Source organism: Phaethon aethereus, assembly GCF_964289735.1.
Source record: "Phaethon aethereus genome assembly, chromosome: 11".
Lineage (NCBI taxonomy): Eukaryota > Metazoa > Chordata > Aves > Phaethontiformes > Phaethontidae > Phaethon > Phaethon aethereus.
Genome location: NC_138587.1, coordinates 13,170,196 through 13,191,807, shown reverse-complemented (window position 1 = coordinate 13,191,807; position 21,612 = coordinate 13,170,196). Strand labels below are relative to the sequence as shown.

Here is a 21,612-nt window from a genome sequence, read left to right as displayed (position 1 = left end):
TTGCTGGCTGTCTTTGTGACTTGAAGGTAACATAAGGCTTTTCTGCATGTTTCCAGCGAGGCACTTGCAGCTCTTTGGAGAAGTCCCTAATACCATCTTTCTGTGGGGTACCTGTTTTAATTGGACTCTTCCCAGGGTGCCTTCATAGAGGCAATCTGACTCTGGTATGCAATCTCAGTCTGGGTCTGCAAACCCGTTTTCACCCAGATGGAGTATCTCGGTGTGGGACCTGGTTCTGGGAAGTCCTGGGGTGTGTAGCTTGCTTTGATTCACTGTGTGCTTTAGGGGCCGTAGCTTAACCTTTTTGTGCCTAACTCGTCATTCCACAGGATAAACCCAGCTGTGACCCTTCTCCCCAGCTCTGCCTTCCTCAATTTTTGTGGAGATTGGTATTTTGTGGGATTTTACCTTTGAGAAGCTGTCTGGGTATGCTACAGAATTACTACTTTGCTTTCAACTCAGGATAATATTGCAGTCATGAGGAGATCTGTTCAAACAGAAATATACTTCTGCCCATGACTAGTTTAACTTCCCTGTGTTGTTACTGTGGACATTGCTCTTTTTTTGTCTTCTCTGAATCTTAATCCAAAATTTATGATCTCACAGCTTATTGCCAAAGGAAAGAATAGAATGACACAAATTCAATGCTCTCATTTCATTATTGGTCTCAGCAGGAGGAGTGGATGAACCCACACATGAACAGCAAACAACAGAGCTGTGTTTAGAAGTTGGCTTTGGCTGAAAAAAATCTTTTTCCCCTATCAGCAAGCTGTTTGTAGTTGCTTGCATCTTCCCTCTATTACCTTTTGAGAAAAAAACATTTGAGTTCACATAAAAGCAGTTTAACCCTTGGCTTCTATGCTCTCGTGATACGCTTTACATGGATATTTCTCTTCCTTGTTAATCAGCTTCTGTGTGTGTGTGCACTTGTGCCTCATAGGAAGGAGAAAATGTGAATGCTCTCTTTTAGCTAAATGCTGGCTGATACCAACAAGCAGGCTGAGCAGCAACTCAAGAGGAACGAGCTCAGGAGGTGAAGAGATTGCTTCTTGCAGTGTGTCCTGAAATTCCCAAACTCCCTGTTTTGGACCAAAGTTGATAGCAGTGATTGATTGTGTAGGTTGATTTTAAGAGATCCAAACAGTCGTCCAGTGAACAGATCGGTTCAGCTCATCTGACTCTGTACCTGCGGGAGGGGTGCAGGTAGATGGGGTAATTTTTCAAATCTGTTAGAAGCCATTTGCATGAAGACTTCTGAGCAATGAGAATGAACAACCTGATTTATAGTGCGTGTGAGCCAGCGACCCGGTGAGGTGTGTGGTGCCCGAGAGCGTACCTTTGCTTCCCTTAGGCAGTGCTGTGAGCAAAGGCGGTTCCCGAAGCCTGCACTAACCAAAGTTTTTCTGTGGCTTCCCGCCGTTCCTCGGGGCAGCAGCTGTGTCCGAGGCACGTGTGTGTTCCCCATCCCCAAATGTGTGCAGGCAGGCGACAGTCAGGATGGCGTGAGGTCCTATTTCTGGCTTCAGAAGCAGCTGGAAGCAGGAATTTGAATGTCTCCCAGTTGACATTTGATAGACAAGAAGTAACCTCTGTTTTCCATTCCCCTTTCTCTCCCAAATTTGGGGTGTTGCCTACTCGTGGGACACATCACGTATTCCCCCCGCCACACTGTGCCACCTCTCGTGCTCCTTTCGGCTCGAGTGGGGCTTGCAGCGGGGCGTTCGCTGGAAGCTGGCGAGCGCGGATGTCGGGAGAGGGGATCGAAGCAACGCGTCTGTCAGGTGCGAGGCAGATTGTACCATCTAATCCCCCAGCCATCGTCCGCAGCATTTGTCAGGGCATCCGCTGGCCTGCTCCATTTCATCAGAGGTATCGCTAGCGTTCATCTAGGCTGGCAGCATTTCAGTAGCTGTTAATCCTCTTTGTATCTTTAAGCACTGTGACCACTGACAAGCTTCTATACTCCGAGGTGTCAATATATCTCAAGATAGCCGTGGTGATGGCGGTTGGTTTTTTTTTTAAATCCAAACACCTTTAGATCTATTGACCCAGACTGAACCTGATGGCGAAATCTGCGTTCTTGTGTCAGATTTTTGCTGCTGCTTGATGTTCACAAAGAATTTCACCTAAAATCTGATTAATTTCTAGTTCCTCATGCTCGTGTTTCTTGGTTTGCTGTTTTACGTGTTACCGCAAGTAGTGCGTGTTTCACTGAAGTTGTAAGGAATGTGGTTTAATGTCAATGTGAGAATGAGCTGGCAGGGTTTTCTCTTTATGCTTCAGTTACTTTCCCTCCTGAAATAACCCTGAGAACTCAGTCTTCTGCGATATTGTTTTCTTACTTTCTTTGCTGTATGTTGTGGAAACGGCCTGGGCAGCGTAGCGAGGCGTAGTAGTGAATGTTGGAGTTTCGCTGCATGTTTGCAGCCCAGGAGGAATGCTGAATTAAAATTACTCCAAATTTAGCTCTGAGTTTTAAAACTGATTCCCTTTGGAAGGGGAAGTTTTAGTGCAAGAGTGTTTTAGGGAGAGTAGGGAACAAGCATATAGCAGCAAATCTGTTGTAGAAAAGCAGCAGGGTAAAGGAAAGTGGTTCTGTTGGTCTTTAGGCTCTAGTTATGTATTTTTATAACTTATCTGTGTTTTTATTATTTGCTACGAACCATCATTTAGTAGCAGGGGAAAATGTTTCAAACTAACATTTCTTTGTTTTGTTTGTTTGTCCTCTCTGGAGAGCTCTCTCCCCATATGACAGAGCTCTGATGTTCTGAAGTTGGCTCCCCTAAGGCTCAGCTTTATTGAGAGAAGTGAAGCATTTTAGGTGGTTCATTCATTCTTTCTTTGTCTCTTGTTATTTGAGCCCTTATGGTGTCCTTTGGTCATGTTTTTAAACTCATTTCTGCAACTAAGACAGCCAGGAGCTTTATTTAATAATAGTTGAGGTCTCATGTTCAACTTTTTCTTTGTGAGATGCCATTTTATCTCAAGCATCAAATATTGTGAGAGTAAATTAAAAGCAGCATTGATGTCTTGTAATTTTGCGTTGAATGTTTTCTCTTTTACTGTGCAACTGAATATCGTTTTATGAAGCTAGAGGACTTCACTAAGACTACGGGCAGCTCAGACTTTGTTTCAAGTGCAAATACCGCACCTTGATCCTACTGAATTGCCCTTGTGCGTGGGTGGCTCCGCTGAAGTCGCGGGAAGTGCATAGATGGTTCCTGGCTTGATTCCGTGTTTGCAACCTTATAATAACGTCCTAGATTTTTGTAGGCTGTTGCAACATTATTCCCTGCCATAGTGTGGTAGTTAAAATACTGAAAATAAAGCAGATCTTGCACCTGAAGTTGTATAGATGAGGATACTTGGAAAATTATTCTTTGTAAGTAGAAGCCCCAAATCACAGAACCTGCCGTGACTGCGCTCATGCTGAGAGGCCTATCTGTTGCTCATTTAGCCCATTTATTCATTTGCTGTTTAGGATAAAAGTGAATGCCACTTTCCCAAGGTAGGAAAGAGCCTAGAGGCCAAGGAAAACCTGTATAACAAGTCTGCTTGCTGAAAAAACTCAAGTTTTAATGGTAAAACTCTGTTTTTCTTACTTGGGGAAGCATTTAAAGATACTTACTCATAGCATTGGAAATACTGCTTCATTGATTTTTAGGGTTTTTGAAGGGGAGGGGGGAAGAAGGTGGCAGAGAAGTCTAATTGAAAAGCAAGAGGCCTGGTTGGATCACATGCAAAGGTATTTCCTTTTCGTTTTTAAAACTCAGCAGCTTTCATCTTCAGGTTGAAGGTCTTCTGTGCCCCTCCTTGATCTTTGCATCGTGCCATGTACCGTGTGGTTTCTTTGAGGCCGGGTCTGTCTTCCTTTCCTTCACTCAAACTCTTGCCTCTCTGTTCAGGTTCTCACTTGCCTGCTTTTCATCAGCTTTAGAATCCAGAGCTATTCCATACTGGTTTCTTTCCCAGCTATTTTTATTCGTGGTTGTAGTTCATGTTGTTGAAGATGAGGCTGACCATAGTACTGGGCACTTGAACTCTGCCTAATAAACTAGGCAAGGTTGCACCACAGCCACTTTAATCGACGGTGCAACCAGCAAATGAATCTGTTGGCTATTTTTCCTTTCTTTAGGTGGGTTAAATGCCAGCCTCCTGCTGGGTCTCACGTACAACATATTTGTTCCTGTTTTCCTCTCCTGCTGCTGTTTCACTGCAGAGTGCTGCAGGCTAATAGTATCTGACGGGGCTACTTCCTATTGCCTGAAAAATGTTTAATTTTACTACCTTGCTTTCTCTTTTTCCCAGTTTCTCTCATTTTGATCTCTCAAACCCCGTCCCTTTGAGAAATCAGATAGTATGCAATATGAAAATTGCTTGGGTAGTAATTGGAGAAACGGTGAGACTTACGAAGCCCATGGAGATAACACATCTACTTATTCACGTTATTTAATTTTTAATGGCAAATTTAATTAATGAAGCACAGGTCTTGTGGTTTCATGTGTGAATAAGTAACAGCAGGGAGCTGAAAGTCATGAGATCTGTTTACAGGACAGAAAAAAGCTCCATTAAAAGCTGAACTTTTCATTATAGGAAGGAGAAAAAAGGGTTTAGTAGCATAGAAGTTTGACCATTATGTGACAAGTAAGTAAATGAAAACATTAATGACAATTTGCTGGCAAAATCCATTTTGAAGTTGTTACTCCTCTGTGATTTCTCAGTTTAAGTCTGTCTCCTAGGTCAAAGTTTGGAAAAGCAAAGTCTGTTCTTGTGGGTTTTTTCGGTATGTGACATAAATTCAGGCACCAGAGATAAAATGCTTAAATATAGCACCTTGAAGCTTAGGCTCTGAAAACCTGTATAAACCTTCCAATTAGCTGAGCTTCACACAACTTCAGTGATACAAGCAGCTGTTATCCCTCGCTTGCAGATGGAAAATGGTGACTTGCCCAAGATTGCACAAGTGGCAGAACCGCTAATAGAACTTGAGTTATATCTGTCCTTTCCTTTTTCTAACCGCTGAACAATATGTGTCGTCTCATCATGCGCAGGACCACAGCTGCATTTATGGGAGAATAAATGAAGAAGGGCAAGAATAGTATTCTATATAAAATGACCAAATTTGGGGAGAGATGAGATAGCAGTTAGAACCGGCCCTAAATGAATAGCTGTCCTCGCTTTCAATACCATTTTGTCACTTTTTTGATTGATTATTGCATATTTTCTGCATCTGCCTTTTCAGACTAAGGGCCTTGCAGATGAGCTTTGCGTGAGGCAGTCGCAGCTATTTCAGTATAAAGTCCAGAGGCTTTGCCTAAAGCAGCTTTATCAGCAGTTCAGTGACACAAGACCTTGCAGTGCAGTCGCTGCGGGCGTGCAGCCATTCCCTTCTGCTCTTTGTGCTTGGGAGGCTTGTAAGTGCAGCCGAGAGGAGGAATTCATGCTCCATGTTCAGCGGCTGAGCACTTGTGAACTAAAACTCTTTCTGTGCAAGCTCAGGAGAATTTAATGCAAAGTTCTTAAGACCTGAAGCAAGACACTCCAGACTCTGTTTGGCAGTGCCTTAACTGATACCCTGATATGCCTCCCTATGTTGTTAAAAGGGAAACAGGCTGCATAATTTTCTTTTAAAGAATAAGTAACATAAGTAGAAGCACTGAAATGTAAAATGGATTTTCCAGTGCTAGCAGCCAATTTTGATACTTGCATGTCAGTAACTTACAAGATCCTTCATACCAATTAATGAAAAAAGAGAACAAAACACAACTGAATTCAAAATAACTCAATGCTGGAAACACCTTGTTTTTGTAGTTACGTGGAATAACCAAAGCTGACGGTTGGTTGTTAGTGACCTTTCCCCCCTCTTTGCCTTCACAAAGGTGAAGCATGAAATGGAGGATGTGTTGTGGCCTTGATGCGTTTTGCTGAAAATAAAATCAACTTTTAGGCATTTTTTTGTGTTCTTTGAACTGAATACGCTGTTGGTTGTTGGAAATCGTTATTAATTATAGAAGATAACTTTGTGACTGGATAAGATCTGAGATGCCTTTAACTTTTAGAGCTGAGCATTATATTCTTTGTTTCAGAACGCAGAGATCTACAAGCTGACGTCCGAGCAGTACCAGGAGGCAGCCACCAAGGCAGAGGAGTGGATAAAGTGAGGAGCCATTTTTGTTCTTTTCAGCATTTCCAGTTGCATTTCATAACGCTCTGTGTGTAGCCTCTGGATATTCCCATAAACGGAGTATGTCGTTACCTCCTGTCAGGTACTTAGGGGGCTGAGGAGTTGAAAACTAGCATCCTCTCTTTCTGTGCCAAGCTTGACAGAATTTAGTATAAAGTTGTTAGATCTTGCAAGGGAGAAGGAGGGAGGAGAGACTGACTTAGAAAATTCACATTAAATAGGGATGTTTACTAGGGTTTTCAAAATGGCAGTGGAATATGTTTAACCTGTTCAAACTTTGACCCGATGTATTTAACCTACGCATTGCAGCACTGGGCTGGTGTGTGGGAGTAGGAGGAATGGCACCACTTCTAAAGTTTTCATAGTCCAGGGAAAAAAAAGGTAAACCATCTAAACCTTAGTCATGTAAATTCCAATCAAAATAGAGTTGTAGTTATCATTAATCTTTTCTTAGAATGGATGCAATGATTTTTCTGCCCTTTCTTATTGGCTTTGGCACAACTAGTGGACCTTTAATGTTGTCTTTTTACTATGAGCATATTTAGTGTCTAAAATTCCATTTGTATTTGCCAGTAGCATTATATAGCTTATTGTTCCACATGCACTAACAGCTGTCCAAGAAAAAATATTTTCTGTAATTCTTTAATATTAATGAGTCCAAAGCAATTACACTGTTAAGAGTAGCACTCGGATCTCAGTTGGGTAAACAGTTGGCCAACATGCAGTAAACTGGAGTAGCAACATATGTAGTCCAGTTGGGTCCAGTCCAGACTGTATTATACTTAATTGCATAAACAGATAATATAGTAGTGATGAATATGTTAGTGGGGTGTGCAGTATATTGTGCTGTCTTTATTTAAAATTATGTTTGGCTGCCAAAGCATCACATAACCTCTTGTAATTTCACATTTTTGTTTGGACAGTCAAGCAATAAGTTGCTAAAGAAGCCAAAGCAAGGCAGCTAACACATTGCGTGCATTTTCATGCAGTTTTCTGTAGTAGAATTCTAAATTCTGTTTTTAAATAAAATTTAAAAAATTCATAGGACATAAAGTTCTGACAGTCTTTGATCAGTCCGGTCTTTTCTTGGATTTGCTTCTGCAGATGTGTGATCAGTTGTTGGGAAACACATGTAGCAATGATTTATCCTAGTGACTTTGTAAAGGAGGAGATTGGGACCTTGGATTATGTTCTCTACTTGCTATTACAGACTGTAACTAACCTATTTTTTTATAGTAGTCTTAAGTTTGGTTCCTGAGGTTTCGGTTTTATTTGGTCTCTTACGTTTCCTTTGGAGATGAAAACTGGTAATGTAGGAAACTCGGGAATGCAACCATTTCTCGTAAAGGTTAGTGGCTGAGACAAACACAAATGCTAATGACTACTTCGACAGAAAATGTGTTTATGGTCTCTTAGGGGTTCCTTCCCCTTTTCTTTGAGCCTTCATCATCTGCCAGTCCCTGGCTTCTGGCCTTATTGTACAATGCCCTTCTATTTGAAGGCCATATGAACTTGAGCTGTCATAAAGGGACAGATTCCTTAGAGTGTCTTCCTTGCAGCCAAAAGAGAAACCTGCACTAATGTGAATTTTGTATGAAAAGATAACGTGGCTGGGGGATGCCTTGAGGAGGGACAAGTTGTGTGGCACTAGTGAAACTGAGGGAGAAGGTGAACATCATACTTTCTATTTCTTTACAGTAGAAATTGCTGGCAATAGCCAGGATTGCACTGAGCTGCGTGTTGGAGAGTATGATTTGGAATTGATAATACCCTTTGATAACTGTACATGCAGGAAGAATCATTGCTTTATGCCATCAGCCTGCAATGTACGCCTCTTACAGCAGTGCGCAGTGATCCTTTTCGGGATTGTTGCCTTGGTGTACAACACGCCGTGCAAAGCCTCTTAAAGAGTGCATATGCCTCGTGGGTCATGAGGTTGGGACAGAGTCAGGAAAACTTTCTTTGTACATTGGCATTCATGCTTAATTGGTAGGGCTCGAAGTTTGCATGTTGTGAGGTCCTCTTGTTTAGGTGTTGTACGTTCAAGTCTTTCTGCAGCCTGTTTATGGTAATAAATTATAAGATCCTCTGACTTCAATGGAAAGAATAGTTTGCTCATCCTGTTTTGCACTTTCATATTAGACATAGAAGCACAGTAAGTGCTAAGATGGATAAGACTGATTTATGCAGCTCTAGTAGCTTGGTTGGCAGGAATAAACTGACACTCCAGCAAAATTGCATGAACTGGAATATAGCCAAAGTATGAATGAAGCACAGGTCTGCCTGTTTCCAGTGCTGGACTACGACAGCTCCTGTAACGAAAGGAAATCAGGAGTGGCACTTTCTCCATCTGTGGAGGGGAGTACATCTCTTTCCCATAGTGTCTCTTCCCTAGCTTATATTATCCCTGCTTCACTGTGAAGTCTTTGACCTGCTCCTTGCACTTGTGCCTTGTGAGACCAATCTACCCTGTATTTGTTGTCTTCTGCCATTGTGTATCAGCATAGCCGATGGAGGAAGTGTGGAATAGAGCCGGGGCTGTTTCCACAGTGAGTACCCTGTTTTTTGGAGTCCATGTTGAAGGAAAGATAAGAAATATCTGGACACCTCCCCCCCCCCCCCCCCCCAGTGTCTTCTTGGCGTTCATTGACTTCTATAATTCTGTTATCAACACCTTCAGCTCTGCACAAGTGGTCAGGTGTTCCACAGACTATTTCCTCTCCTTAGTGATTATCAAGTGTTGCAGGATTTAGGAATATTGTACAAGCTTTCTGCTAGTGACTCTTCACAGCATGCCTGCGAGGTAGGCAATCTTCCTATCTCCCTTTGTATAGGCACAGAAGTGAAGTACTTAGTGCTGAGCTTCATATTAAATCACCAACATAGTCATTAGCTCTTGGCTTTTACTTCAAGGTAGGACATGAGGCTTGATGCTTCCATGGCCCGAGTTGTGCAGTGGAATTTGTTCCTCACTTCTTCACCTGAACCCAGCCTGCTCCTGTATCCGTGTTCCTCCTACCACATTGTCTCCTTCTCTGTTCTGGGCGCTGTCCAAGCTGTTTCTTTCTCCCAGGAAGAAGATCCTAGCAACAAGAAACCATGAAGCACAGCTTTCAGCACCTTAAGCAACTTGCCCTTGTTGCTTACATGCTGTGGTGAGTTGGACAGTTGCCACAGACATATTGTCTCAGTGATGTTGTTATAATTGGTGCATTATTATTTTTTCCCTTTTGTTAACCAACCAAATTAAAGTCTGGGGACCTAGAACTTTTTTTCCCCTTCCTTCCGTGTTTAGCAAACTGTGCACATCAGTAACCACCCACAAAGGAAGCGGCGTGTAAATAAAAAGCCAGTGCTCCCCGCCCTTCACTTCGTTCCACAGCCTTTTCTCAGTGTTCATAGAGCCATGACTCAGACTGGGTTTAGAGAAGACAACTTGCTAATCCCCTCCCTGCTACAGAGAATAAAATGGCATTTCATTCCAAGCTCTATTAATGTGCTCGCTCCGGGGATAAAGCAGCACTCCCAAAAGGCAGTGGCCACTTTTTTTTTCTGTTGCGTTGTCTTTGTCTTCTTTTGAGTGTTACATTTAGATTAGCTTCTGAGGATTAAATGTTATTACAGTCCCTGAATCTGTTAAGGGGAAGGAAAAAACCATCAGTAAAGAGGTTATGGCTTAGTGCAGGCACTCTAGATTTATCCTCAAAATGCTGGTTTTTTAAAAAAATTGATTTATTTTCTTTTGTGAAGGTTGTCTTATCACGTTTTTATTTTATTTTTGTAGTTGTTAAATTTGGATGCACGATTTGGCGTGGGTGAGGGTGTGACACTCTCTAAAAGGTAAAGCTGCAGGAGTGGGGTGAGGGGATTAGGAAGCTGTTAAAAGATAAAATTGTTCTGAGGCTGAGTTTCCCTCTGAGATCTCCTTAACAGTTTGCAGAACTGTTTCTGAAGCTGCTTACTGATGGCTGTGTTGCTTTGCATGTTGTGCCGAGAGGACTGCATGTGCTTTGCGCTGTTATCAAGGAGTGCATAAAGCACATCGGTATCTTATCCTGATAGAGATCAGCCTTGAATCCAAGGCAGCTTTCCAGTGGAGAAGCTGCCGAAGAGATTTACTCCATATGGACTTAGTATCTAAGAGTTCCATTTAGTGGTACTAAGATCTTTAAACTTAATGGATGTGAGTATTTAAGGCGATTACGTTAGAGAAACTGGCAAGTAGTACGTATCCTCCTGGGCTGAATGTGGAGTAGAGAACCACACTGCCTTGGTGGGTGTAGGGGAAGAAAGTTCATAGATGGACTGTCTGCTGGGAACAGGGAATTTATGGCTTCTTTCAGTACTCATGGAAAGAAGGTTTTATTGAATTGCACAAGTTTTTATAAGGCTGATGGCCCCTCAGTTAAAATGGCAGCACTAACTGGAACACAGAGGAGGAACTACCTTTTCTTGTTTGTATGGATCTGGAAAGTTTATAAAATAGTTATGTGGTGATACTTGAGTTTATTAATCTTGAAATCTACTATGAGGCCTCAGGTATTTCAACAGAGGGCTGCCCAGGAGTCAAGCTCTGAAATAGTTATTAGATGGACAGTCCCAAGGAGAAGAAGGGTAAAGACATCATAGTTTTCAAATGAAATTACTCCTATCATTAGATTAGATAAATGATTAATTCAGTCCTGAAATTAAGAGCCTCTGCAATAGGGATTTAAGAGTTTTCAGGAATAAAAGACTGATTACTGCTGGGAGCTCATCCCCAGCCTTATCTCAACATAGTGCTTTTGTGCCCTGCAATGATAGAAAAAATGGTTTGGCTCCATCCCAGTCCTGTTTTTCCCTGAGCATTTGGTTTGTGTTAGTTGTTCCTGTGCCTGAGTCTGTTTCATGTATTCTTTAAATCTTAAAAGAGATGAGTTATTAGTCAAAGCTTTGCTGTTTCTCGCATTTATAAAGTTGCTCTTAGTAGAAAATTGAAATACTGCTGTAAGAGACTATAAGGCGTGTGTTTCCCCAAAGTTATTTCAAAAGTGGGTAGGAGAGTAGATGGGTCAATTTTGACTTTGTGTCATTTTACATGGTGTAATTTTGCTGAAAGAAAAACTTTCCGATCATTTTCAGATCTGCTTCACAAAGATTTTTTCCTCATTTACATTACCATGTAAACATTTTCTTTACAAATTGTGGAAGGCCCGTTGTTAAGCAACTGTTTGTGCCAGTGCGGTGATTTCCAAGCAAGGTATGTTCCCCTACTACTTTAGGAGTATGGTATGTGGTAATAGAAGTCAAATATGTGTAACAGATCTGTGTAAATGTTCCAGTTGGGCAGATTATTCTTTTTTGAACCAAATTTTAAATCTTGAAAATTTATTGGATTGTATACTTTATCCAAGATGTCAAATCTTTTTTCTGAAGTTCTTGAGGATTACTCAGATGCTGGTTCTAAATAAGACCTTCCTTCTGCCCAATTAGTAAAATGATGTTCTCATCTAGTGTTCACAGTATCGTCTTCCCTCTCATGCATGATGAAAGATGACTAATAAATCAGTCCAATGAACTGAGATTGCGGTTCTGTTAGTGCTGAAAAACTGGTGTAAAATATTAATATATCTTTTCAAAATTGCAATTTCTTCAAAGGTGCATTGGTAGAACTTGGGAATTTATAAAATAAGACCTGAATAGCGAAGACTGGAATAGCAAAGGAAGAGGTGCCAAAGACTCCATGTAGTCTGTTAGGGATGTTTCTATTGCTATCGATTTTTACATGGAAAGCACTTGTATTCTGTAGTAATGTTGCCATTATAAAACCCTTAGATCAGGGTTTGTTGGCAGGCCAAATCCAGATTGTTTTCAAAAGCATGGATATTTGTGCAGCTGTTAAAACAAACCTCAGACATACTTTGTGCATCAGAGTACGTGAAACATTTCAGTTCAAAGCTCTTTATCATGGAGAATGCAGCAAGAATAGAAGCAGATCCCTGCCCGCAGATTGGGATTTACATATTCCACTGCGTACCATGGTGGAAGCAAGGTTTCTCCAGGTTTCATAGTATTTTATTGTGTATTTAGATGTAATGACAGATCCACACCAAAGTCCAGAACTTCTTGTGCCTTTGGTGTCCCCCTCCCCTTGGCTTGAGTTGGGAAATGTATCATGAATATTAATTAATGACCCAGCTCAGCTTAGTCCTGCTGTGTTTTTTCCGCCTCTGTCTTCCAACATGTGTCTTATATAGTGTGCGGGTGGTAGTGGCACAGAGTTGGTTTGCAGAGGATTGAGGTTAAAGTTGTCTGGGGAAGCTTTCCAAAAAGAGTGGTGAATTAATGTCAGAAGCAATAATGCCTGAGAAACCACTTGTTACCAATGAAGTAATGACTTGTTTGCTAATTAGCAGCCTAAGGCAAAGTTGAGGTAACGCTCCTAATAATCTGGTCGTTAATTCAGTAGCAACTGATTTCAAGGGCGATGTTGCTATTTTGAACAGTAATTGTATTCATGATTCTGGATTATATGTGCTGTGTGAAGTGTCTTTACTTACGGTTGAGTCAGAGTTTCCTCCTGGAGTGACGGATGGATGGTATGAGACCAAAGGCAAGTACCAGGGGGGGAAATCTGAGGACAGAAATAGTTTTTTCTGTAGGTCAGAGCTTCTGTGTCTCTACCTTCTGAGGAAATAAGGATTGTGGCGGGACAGCTGTAGACACCTTCTGTTGTGGTGATCCGAGTGCACAGAGGAAGTTGGTGGTGTTTGATGTTGTTGGCTGATAAGAGATTTGAGGTCCTTTCCTCCTTTATAAATGGAGAGAAAAACAATCTGTGCCATCAGACCAGGCTTTGATGACTTAATTTATTTTATTATTTATTTATTTGGTGTAATTTGATAGTTCATGAAGTTACTCTGATAAAATAGGTTTCTAGGCTATGGGGTCCCATCAGCTTTTGGAGTCTCAAGATCAGGTGGTTCTCAGCCTACTGTTAGGCTGGGGTTAGTTCTTCCTTTCTATCGTTTTCATTTCCTTGTTAGTCCTGGAAGTGTCTCCTGCCTGCCTGTCTGGGACATACGCATACCACACCAATCACAATCGTACCTAATTTGGCCAAAAAAAGTGGCATTTGGAAGACAGGAGCACTTGCTGGTTCAGGGATGAATATTGTTTCTTCAGAGGGAACTTCTCAGCCTTGTGCTGACTGTGAGTGCCCCCTAAGAGGCTCGAGTAGGCATGGGTCTCGTGAACTCACCCGAGACACTTCATGTGCTCTTCTCCAAACTTAAAACCATGTTATCTAAATTATTTTCTATAAGGATTTTTTCAATTCTCTGAGGACTTCTTGAAATTATAATATTTATTTAAAAACAAAAAAGAAAAAAAAAATCCCAATCTCCCCCAAAAACAGACTTCAAGGCTTTGTGTGTGTTCTTTGAAAGCACCATTATTGATGTTCTCTGGGGGATGAGTAGCTGCTTAATGGGGATCTTGCTGAGTCAGTACTCAGCAAATTGCACAGCATGGTAAAAGGGGGCACTGTGGTTTTGAAGATCAGAGAGTGTGGGCAGAAGTAAGATGATTTTTTTAATAAGGTGAATGTTCAGCTTCAGATCCCACCTGAACTTTAATGCTGGCAGCTTCATTCTCCTCTCAAAATTTGCTTCTGCATCTTTAGCAGGATATGCCACTCTGTCAGTACAGAACATACTAAGGGACTCATTTTTGACCGTCACCGATACCCCTTTGTAGGGGGTAGGGACCTACTACTGTACTTAGTTTAGAAAAGTAACTGCTGTTCAAATGAGTGATCCGGGTTTTCTTTTTTTAAAAGAACATTTCCTTAGCAGTCTGACATCATTGCGAGATCATCTCACATAGGAAAAATTTATTGAACCTGTCTGTCTCTCGTGTCTTGTGGTCATATGAAATTAGCATATCACATCTTCAGTTACTTTCTTTAGAATACTTTTTGGGGAGGGACTTAATAGACCAACAAAGAATATGGGCCCAGGATTCTCCCAGCAGGCAGTTCCCCAGCGAACTCGCAGACATTATAGCACCACCACAACCCATATACTCTTAGGGCTGGTGCTGCATGCGTTCCCTTCCTGACCCGAGATCTTAACCAGTTTTTAGATGATGGGTTTTTATCTGAAGAAAGAAAATCCCTATTTGGGTCACTTGTTGGGCTGTGTGTTGTTTTCAGATTCAGTTATTGCTTGCTATATTGCTTTTCTGCCTTGTGGGAGCTGAGCCAGCTTCCTTTCTGATTCAGAGAACTCCTTCCAGCAACAAGATTCTGACTCATTCTTGCTTGGCTTCCAGAGACCATTTTGCTGCTAACTTTAGGCTCTTCATCTTTGCTAGTCAACTTTTAGTAGCTTGGCATCTTTGGAAAAATGGTGCATGGTTCTGTGGGTAGGAGATCCAGTTCTGTTAACTTCTGTATCTCTTGGCAAGTGAAAGAAGAGGCAGTAGTTTTCCTTTCATCTTCCAAACTGGCAGTTTCTCATAACTCAGTATTCTACGATCATAATCAGTAAAGAATTTACATCCAAATGTACATTGGAATTATCCACTTGTGGGGAAAAGTCTCTCATTATTCTAAACCACTTGCCATCTGCCATGCAGAATGCTAATAGGGATGATTAGTTATTGCGCTTGCAGGTTCAGTAGGATAGAGATCATTTAATTTTATATGGTTTTGTACAGTTTTTTGCATATTGCTACCCTCTTCCTTCCCAAAAGACCCACAGCCCACCACCAAAACCCCAGTGCCTGCAGCTTATGGGGTCCTTAAGGAAGCCAGTTAAATTTGGCTGAAACCGCACTTGGCAAAGCACAATGAACTGTAAATCAAAGTCTTTTAGGATGACCCATTTCTCAAATGGGAAATGACCACTTGTGTGTGAGGATAAACAGTGTAGGAGGACAGGAGAGTTTGTGATAGGTTCCAGTAAGATAGAGAGCTGGAACCAGCATTGGATGGATCACACAATCTCTTTGCATCAATTTCATTGCTGAAATGGAGAGATTGTTGTTGGATTTCCAAAATTAGAGGTTGTTACAGAAACCTGCTAAATTGTAATTATTTTCCATTTCAATCTGTATATTTTAAAGTTTGGGGTTTGGGGTGGGTGGCGGCTGTTTTTTGTTGTTTTGTTTTTTTTTTCTTTCATGAAAAAAATGTGGTTGAGTCAGACTGTTTTTACTGAATGCAGCACAGTGACACAACAAATTGCTGACACTTGAGATTTGGACATGTGTGTTAACTTTTGTTCTCAGTGATAGAATCTAATTACTTACACAGGAGAAGATTTCAGAACAGCTTCTGTGTATCTGTGATTGGGAGGAAAGGAGGCATCTGTCCTGGAAAGGACAAGGGTGCATTGAGCGCACGAATTGCAGTGCAGAGTTGTGCGGCAGCTTCAAACAAGCTGTCAGAACAGGAATGGAGATTGAGATGTACTTGAGTGACAAATTTTGTAGGATCACAGAGTCATCCAGAAACTCATAGTACTTTATAAATATGCATTCATTAGGGATTTCCATGGACAAGGTAGGGAAAAATAGAATCTGGTGACTTATTGTTGAAATGCAGCTGTCAAGGGGGAGAAAGAGAGAGGGGAAATACTGCAGCTGTGCAGTAGTGTGCTGCAGACAGACAATGTGACAAGGCATATGGGAAAGATTTAGAAAGACAGGAATACAACTGCTTCATCTGAGATTTGGAGGTAGTTGCCCCTATTCTCATTAAAACTGTCATGAGGTTTCTTTTAGTCCATCCCTTCTTAGTCTACACAATACATTACTTCTACAAGCCTTGTATTCTGTCCAGATCAGTGGCAAGCCTGATGAGCAGCATTTTGAGTACAAGGCTGATCAGAAATATTCCCTTCCTGATCACATTAATTTATCCTCATGAGGTACGCAGTTTGTTTACACTGTGCTAGGTTATGTAGCTTAAGTATTACTGAATTTTTAGCAGACATTTGGATAATCTATTAAGCTGCTTCTACCTCTTACTTCTCTTGCTGAACAGCTGCAACATGACTCTTCATTCAAGCCACATTATCAAGGTGACATGCAGGATCAGGGAATCCCATAGGTTGTAGTGAGGCCATAGTGTTTGCTTTGTGATAGTGCAGCATCCTGCAGCCTATGCTGAAAGTTAGCTTTCCTGGCTGTTTGTTCTATGCTGATGAGTTTGTTATAGGTGAATGAAATGCTTCAATTGTGTTTAATTTTCTGCTGTAAATGTCAAGGATGCAATGAGAGAGGATGGAACCTTTCTATGTGCAGTGTATTGCATCTGTCTGGAGTTATTTTTCTGACATGTTAAAGAGAAGCCATCAGACCCAACTGCTACCCAAGGGAGAATGCAGTTTTACAGGTCAGTTAACTACTTACCGGTTTTTATACGTGTACTGTACAGCATGGCAGCGCACCACATTTATGTGACCAAAGCATCACTGAGCTTAGTCTGAAATGCATTTAATGTACCCTGGATAGATAAACGTGCTAACCAACTATATGACACGTCTCTGATTCCTTCCTGATGTGCAGAACTTCTGCTGTGTGCCCTGGGTTTTGCTTGCAGAGCTGCCCGTGCACCTCATTGCTGAGGCTGTCTGCACTGTAGTGACAGTGGTGACTAATGTGGTTTGCTCAAGTTAGCTCAGACACTGGTCTTAGTCAAATAATACATCAGAAAGCAGCTAATCCAGTTGTTGCTGGATTTTGCAGCCCACAGGAAATTCCACATTGCTGCCCCATTTAGGGTGCTGCTTGCAGCTGTGTACTGGAGATAGCTGCTGTAAAGTTGGTTGATATGAGGGACCCTGCGTGTCTGGTTTTTTTCCCACTTTCTGAGCAGAGGTATCAAAATGGCTAGCTTTAGATACCATCAGTCTCTATCTTGAGTTTTTTATTAGCTTGAATAGTTTCCTAGAGTAAAAGGTGAAAAGAGGATCTTGCTCTTAACTCTATCTGGAATTGCTGCTCTACCTGGTAAATCCAAATGATGGTGTGGTGCTCACTGTGGAGTTACTGATTTTGCACTAGTCTAAAGAGCTGCCAAGTCCTAAAGCATTAAAGTTGTATCTCTGTGTGGCTAGTCTGAATCTTCAGCTTGGTGGAAGGACTAGCACATACATGCACATCTTCCAGCTTTCCCTTGCTTTCCAATACTGAGTCCATAATTCTTCTTCCAAAAAGGGAACCTGTCAGCAGCAACTAGCTAGTAGCCATTGTGCTGTGTTTGAAACCTTCTGCTACAGGGTCTGTATCCTGATGATACTGCCTTAATTGCTTCTTGCAGTAAGTTTCTCTGTTTTTCTTTGGAAGCTGTGTTGCTTCGTGATTAATCAATGGACGTTTAGACCAGCACTCTTCCTACTATTGCAGAGCTTATGATGGAAATTCTCGAAGAACCTTGCTTTAACCTCCCAGATGCTTAGCACTTCTTCATGGGGTTTATATCCATGTAGAAATGAATTTGCCAAGACAAATGAATGCAATTATTGACTGGAGCAGCCGTTACCTGCCGCTATTGAACAGTTAGGAGAGGGTTAAGAAGAAAACCTCTTCTGAGCCACTAGATTGGCCCTGACTAAGATGAATGTCTAATTCACTCCCAGCGTCCTTACTGCTGCCAGTAATAAAAAGCTTGCTTCACATATTCACCCCACTGCAGACGTTTCTCTTAAATTAAATATCAAGAGGACATATAATAGCACGATTCCACGCCAAGCCAATATTATCAGATTGATGTCAGCAGTGATAATAGAAGAAGGATAAGTTGATGAGATTTCATTTATTAAATAAAGTAAAGGGAATACGCAGTGATAGAGAGGATTTGGTAACTCTTGGTGTGTCAAAATGCAGCAAGATGATGCTCGTTCTGTCTTACCTCAAGGGATAGCAGAGAGAAGGATGCCCTTTGTTTCATTTTAGGAAAACCTCTCCCTTCTTTTCCAGACAAAGACCTGGTTTAGATCCCTCCGTGGGAGGGGGAGAGGAAGATCTGAAATCATGGATTTCATGAGTCCGTAGCCTTCCTTCCCATTGAACAGTGGTGAGGCAAAGGTTTCTTCCCCACTGTGGTAGGGGAGGCACTGCTGATGAGTTTTATTTCTAGATTCATCCTTTCCTTTTTCCCATCTGTCATCTTTTCGCCTTTCCTCATCCTTTAAACAGATGAGACTGTGTGTTATTGGCTTAATCTTTCATATTCTGTATGTCCTGCATATATTTCCAAGGTATTGTCAGAACTCATCTCCCATACTTCCATGCCTGCAGGTATTGTCCTAGCCCCTCTCAGCCCAGCCTTTCTCTCTTGCCTTTTTCCTAGCTGCTATAAATGAGCCTCTTACATCTGTTTTGATAATAGTGGTAGCAATTGCAACGTGTTTTATTTTAGACAGAGGCTAATTGTCTACCTTATTTGGTGGTGGCATATTATGCTTAAAACTGTGACCCATTTTAGAAGGTCGGTCAAAGCGTACTAGTCTTCTGCTCTTTATGTATTCAAACCTCATCCCTGCCCCACCATGTTCCTTCCCCCTCGTTGTTTAAGAAATAATAACCCCTCAAACCATGAGACACTTGCCGAGAGCGGTGTAGTGAAGTGTCCAGAAGATGAATTTTCCTAAAGGTCAATTAGTGCCAACAGCCTTGAGCTGGGCTGAGGTTGAAGGGAGATGGTTGATGAAGGTCCACCTCCTCTGGAAGTCAGTGTGCCATTGCTCTCAACAGATGTTTGTAGTTAGATGCTGCTGGTCTCCATCAGGTTTTTTGTGTTTAATTCCTTTTCCTTTCAGATATGTATGAGTAAAGCCAGACAACTGTAAAGTGCAACTGGTGTCTAGGGCTGTAGTTCCCATGTGTGTGGAAATGTTGCAACCCGAAGTTAAGAGACTTAATGTGAGCAGGAGAGTGGCATCCCTTTGCGTCAGGAGTAGTGACTGGTGTGCTGGGAGGAAAGCTCCTCAAGCAGTTCTTCACCAAAGCAGTTCAGGTGCCCCTTTTCAGTCCAGATGAGTACCAGAATTAGTCTGCTGGGCACGAGTGACTTGTGTAGTCCCGGCCTCTGCAGGATATGCTTCCTTATGGTGAGTTCATGTTTACTTCTTATCCCTTTGTTTCATAGATCACACTGCATGGTGGGGCACAGTGACAGTTATCTCCTGAGCAGCGCTAGCTTCCCGCTCCAGAGTGAAATGTCATTCTCAGTGGGATTTAACTGGCTCTGTTGAATCTCCAGTTCACTTGTGAATGCACTAATATATTGGTTTGTGTAATTTGTATTGATAATTACCTTAACCAACTCTGCATTATGTTGGTTAGTTCCTCTAAATCTGTTTTGAGAAGCTGCTGCAATTGATGCATAACCACGGTTTGAGGTTTTATTTTGATGAAATAAAGGAGAATATTCTTGTTAAGATTCTGGGTACCTGGTACCAAATAAATCCTCTCTATGTTGTGGGAAGTGGCACGTATGAATGTGGATTTAGGTGCTCGCTGGGCAATGCATGCCATTCTGTGCTGATTGATCCCTTGCCTCTGGTGGGATTTAGGGAGGAGCACTTGCTTCTCACTCACCGCTGTGTGGCTTTTAAATAGCCCTATAGCCCTCTGTTCTGTGGGCTGAGCCCCAAGGGGTCTCCTAAAGAAGAGGGCCACAGACTTTGCACTACTGTCTGAGCCCGCAGATGGGTCCTAGCTTTATATTTACTCTAGGCAATGAAGACTGATGCTATAGGAGGGACAGTGAAGGAACAGACAAAAAAGAGGCGCAATTCCTATAGCACTCCATGCCGACAATAGCGATCTCAAGCATTCTTCTAAATATTTCCGAGATGTTTGTACTATATTGTTCAGTTCAGGTGAATACAGACTGTTCTGTGGCATGCTGTACCTTTTTTCTCTTCCAGCTCTCTGCATGAAAATTACAAAATGCCCTTCAATTTAACATGGCTGAGTTTAAAAAACCTAATTTTAAAAGCCTTAACTTTTTCAATGAATTGAGGGATTTGGTGGTATTTCCTGACCCGGTATTGTTTGGTATCGTTTCCACAGTCTTGCTGATTTGATTAGAGTGATATTAAAGTTAGTGACAAAGCAAAATGCCAACATTATGAGTTTCTGAAGCTCTCCCTGGGTTCTTTTCTATTCCAAAATTTGAAGATTTTTTTAGAATATGGATTTTTAGAGGCTTTAAAGGTGATTTGCAATAGAACGTAGAAATTAGAAATGAACACTAGCCTCTAGGGACCATGCATGGAATAAGTTTCTTCTAAAGGCTGTAAGATTAGTGAAGAGGTGGAAAAACAAGCCTGTATAGTATCTTTGGTGATTTCTGATCCAAACTTCAGCATTTGAGTGTAGCTGTCATATTGTTACTGATAACTTCTTAGTCTGTTCATGTATGTTGGCAGTAAGACTGAGGACTGAAGAAGTATCATTTGGACTATCTCTCAGCCAAATTATTTTGAGGGAGCAACCAGGTTGCTGATACAGAAAGGACAGATTTTTTTTTTTTTTCTCCTTTTGGCCCTTCCACTTGCCTTCCTGAGTACCTTACAAAAACAAGCATGATTTGGAAACTCCTATCTGAGCTCTCCAAAAGCTTTTAGAAGATCTTGGATCATGTTTCTTAGAAATCTGTTCCACCTGAGAGCATGAGACATGCCCAGGAACAGGTCATGTTTTCTCTCTGCCTCACTATGAAGCCCAGTTGCTGAACGAGTGCCTGTTATGTGGAAATGAATACATCATAGCATGGCATTAATGCCTGTCTGTAGCATCAAGTGCTTTGGAAGGAAGAGGTGCATTTGATATTTGGGCATATTGGGGCAGAAAATGCAAGGAATTAAAGGGATTTACGGTTTAGGAGGTGACATCTGAGGATTGCTACACCTAAGCATATGTTCTCTTGTTCTCTGGTAAAACATACCACGGAAATTGTGCTGCAAATTCCTACAATTTGTGTCTGCCTGTCTGTGCAGTTGATGACACTGTCGTTACTGTGTTTGTGCCATTGTTGCTGGTATTGTTTTACAACGACCTTCCCCTTTATTGGTACTGTTGCTGATGATGTGCCATATGTACACATGCACATTAGAGTATAAGAACATCATCCCTAATTGTTTTTGGGTAGCTGTCAATGCCATTTACAGGCTATGAGTACTAATTGCTTGAGAAATACAAAGAAACAGATATCTGGTCATGCTATTATTCCGTTCTTTCTAGTCACTAGGAGAATTGCAGTGCTTCTAGCCATGTTGGATTTTTTTGGAAGTGTTTAAATAGATGAGAATTCAATAGATTGAGGCAGCTTATTCAACAAGTCTGTTCAGTTCCTTGTCGGATTGTTAAGGATCTAGCGGAGGCCCAGCCAGGATTCCTGAGTTCTGCCAAAGATTTCCAATGTGAATTGG

At 41.6% G+C, this 21,612-nt stretch overlaps 1 protein-coding gene across 1 annotated transcript in view; it reads left to right on the top strand.

The window, feature by feature from the left end:
• CHCHD6 (coiled-coil-helix-coiled-coil-helix domain containing 6) overlaps positions 1 to 21,612 on the top strand; it is a gene marked incomplete at both ends in the record, with an annotated part of 132,883 nt that overhangs the window by 54,419 nt on the left and 56,852 nt on the right. Inside the window, one exon of the mRNA XM_082004595.1 lies at positions 6,087 to 6,157. Coding sequence (XP_081860721.1) covers positions 6,087 to 6,157 — 71 coding nt within the window. The remainder of the gene's footprint in view (positions 1 to 6,086; positions 6,158 to 21,612) is intronic.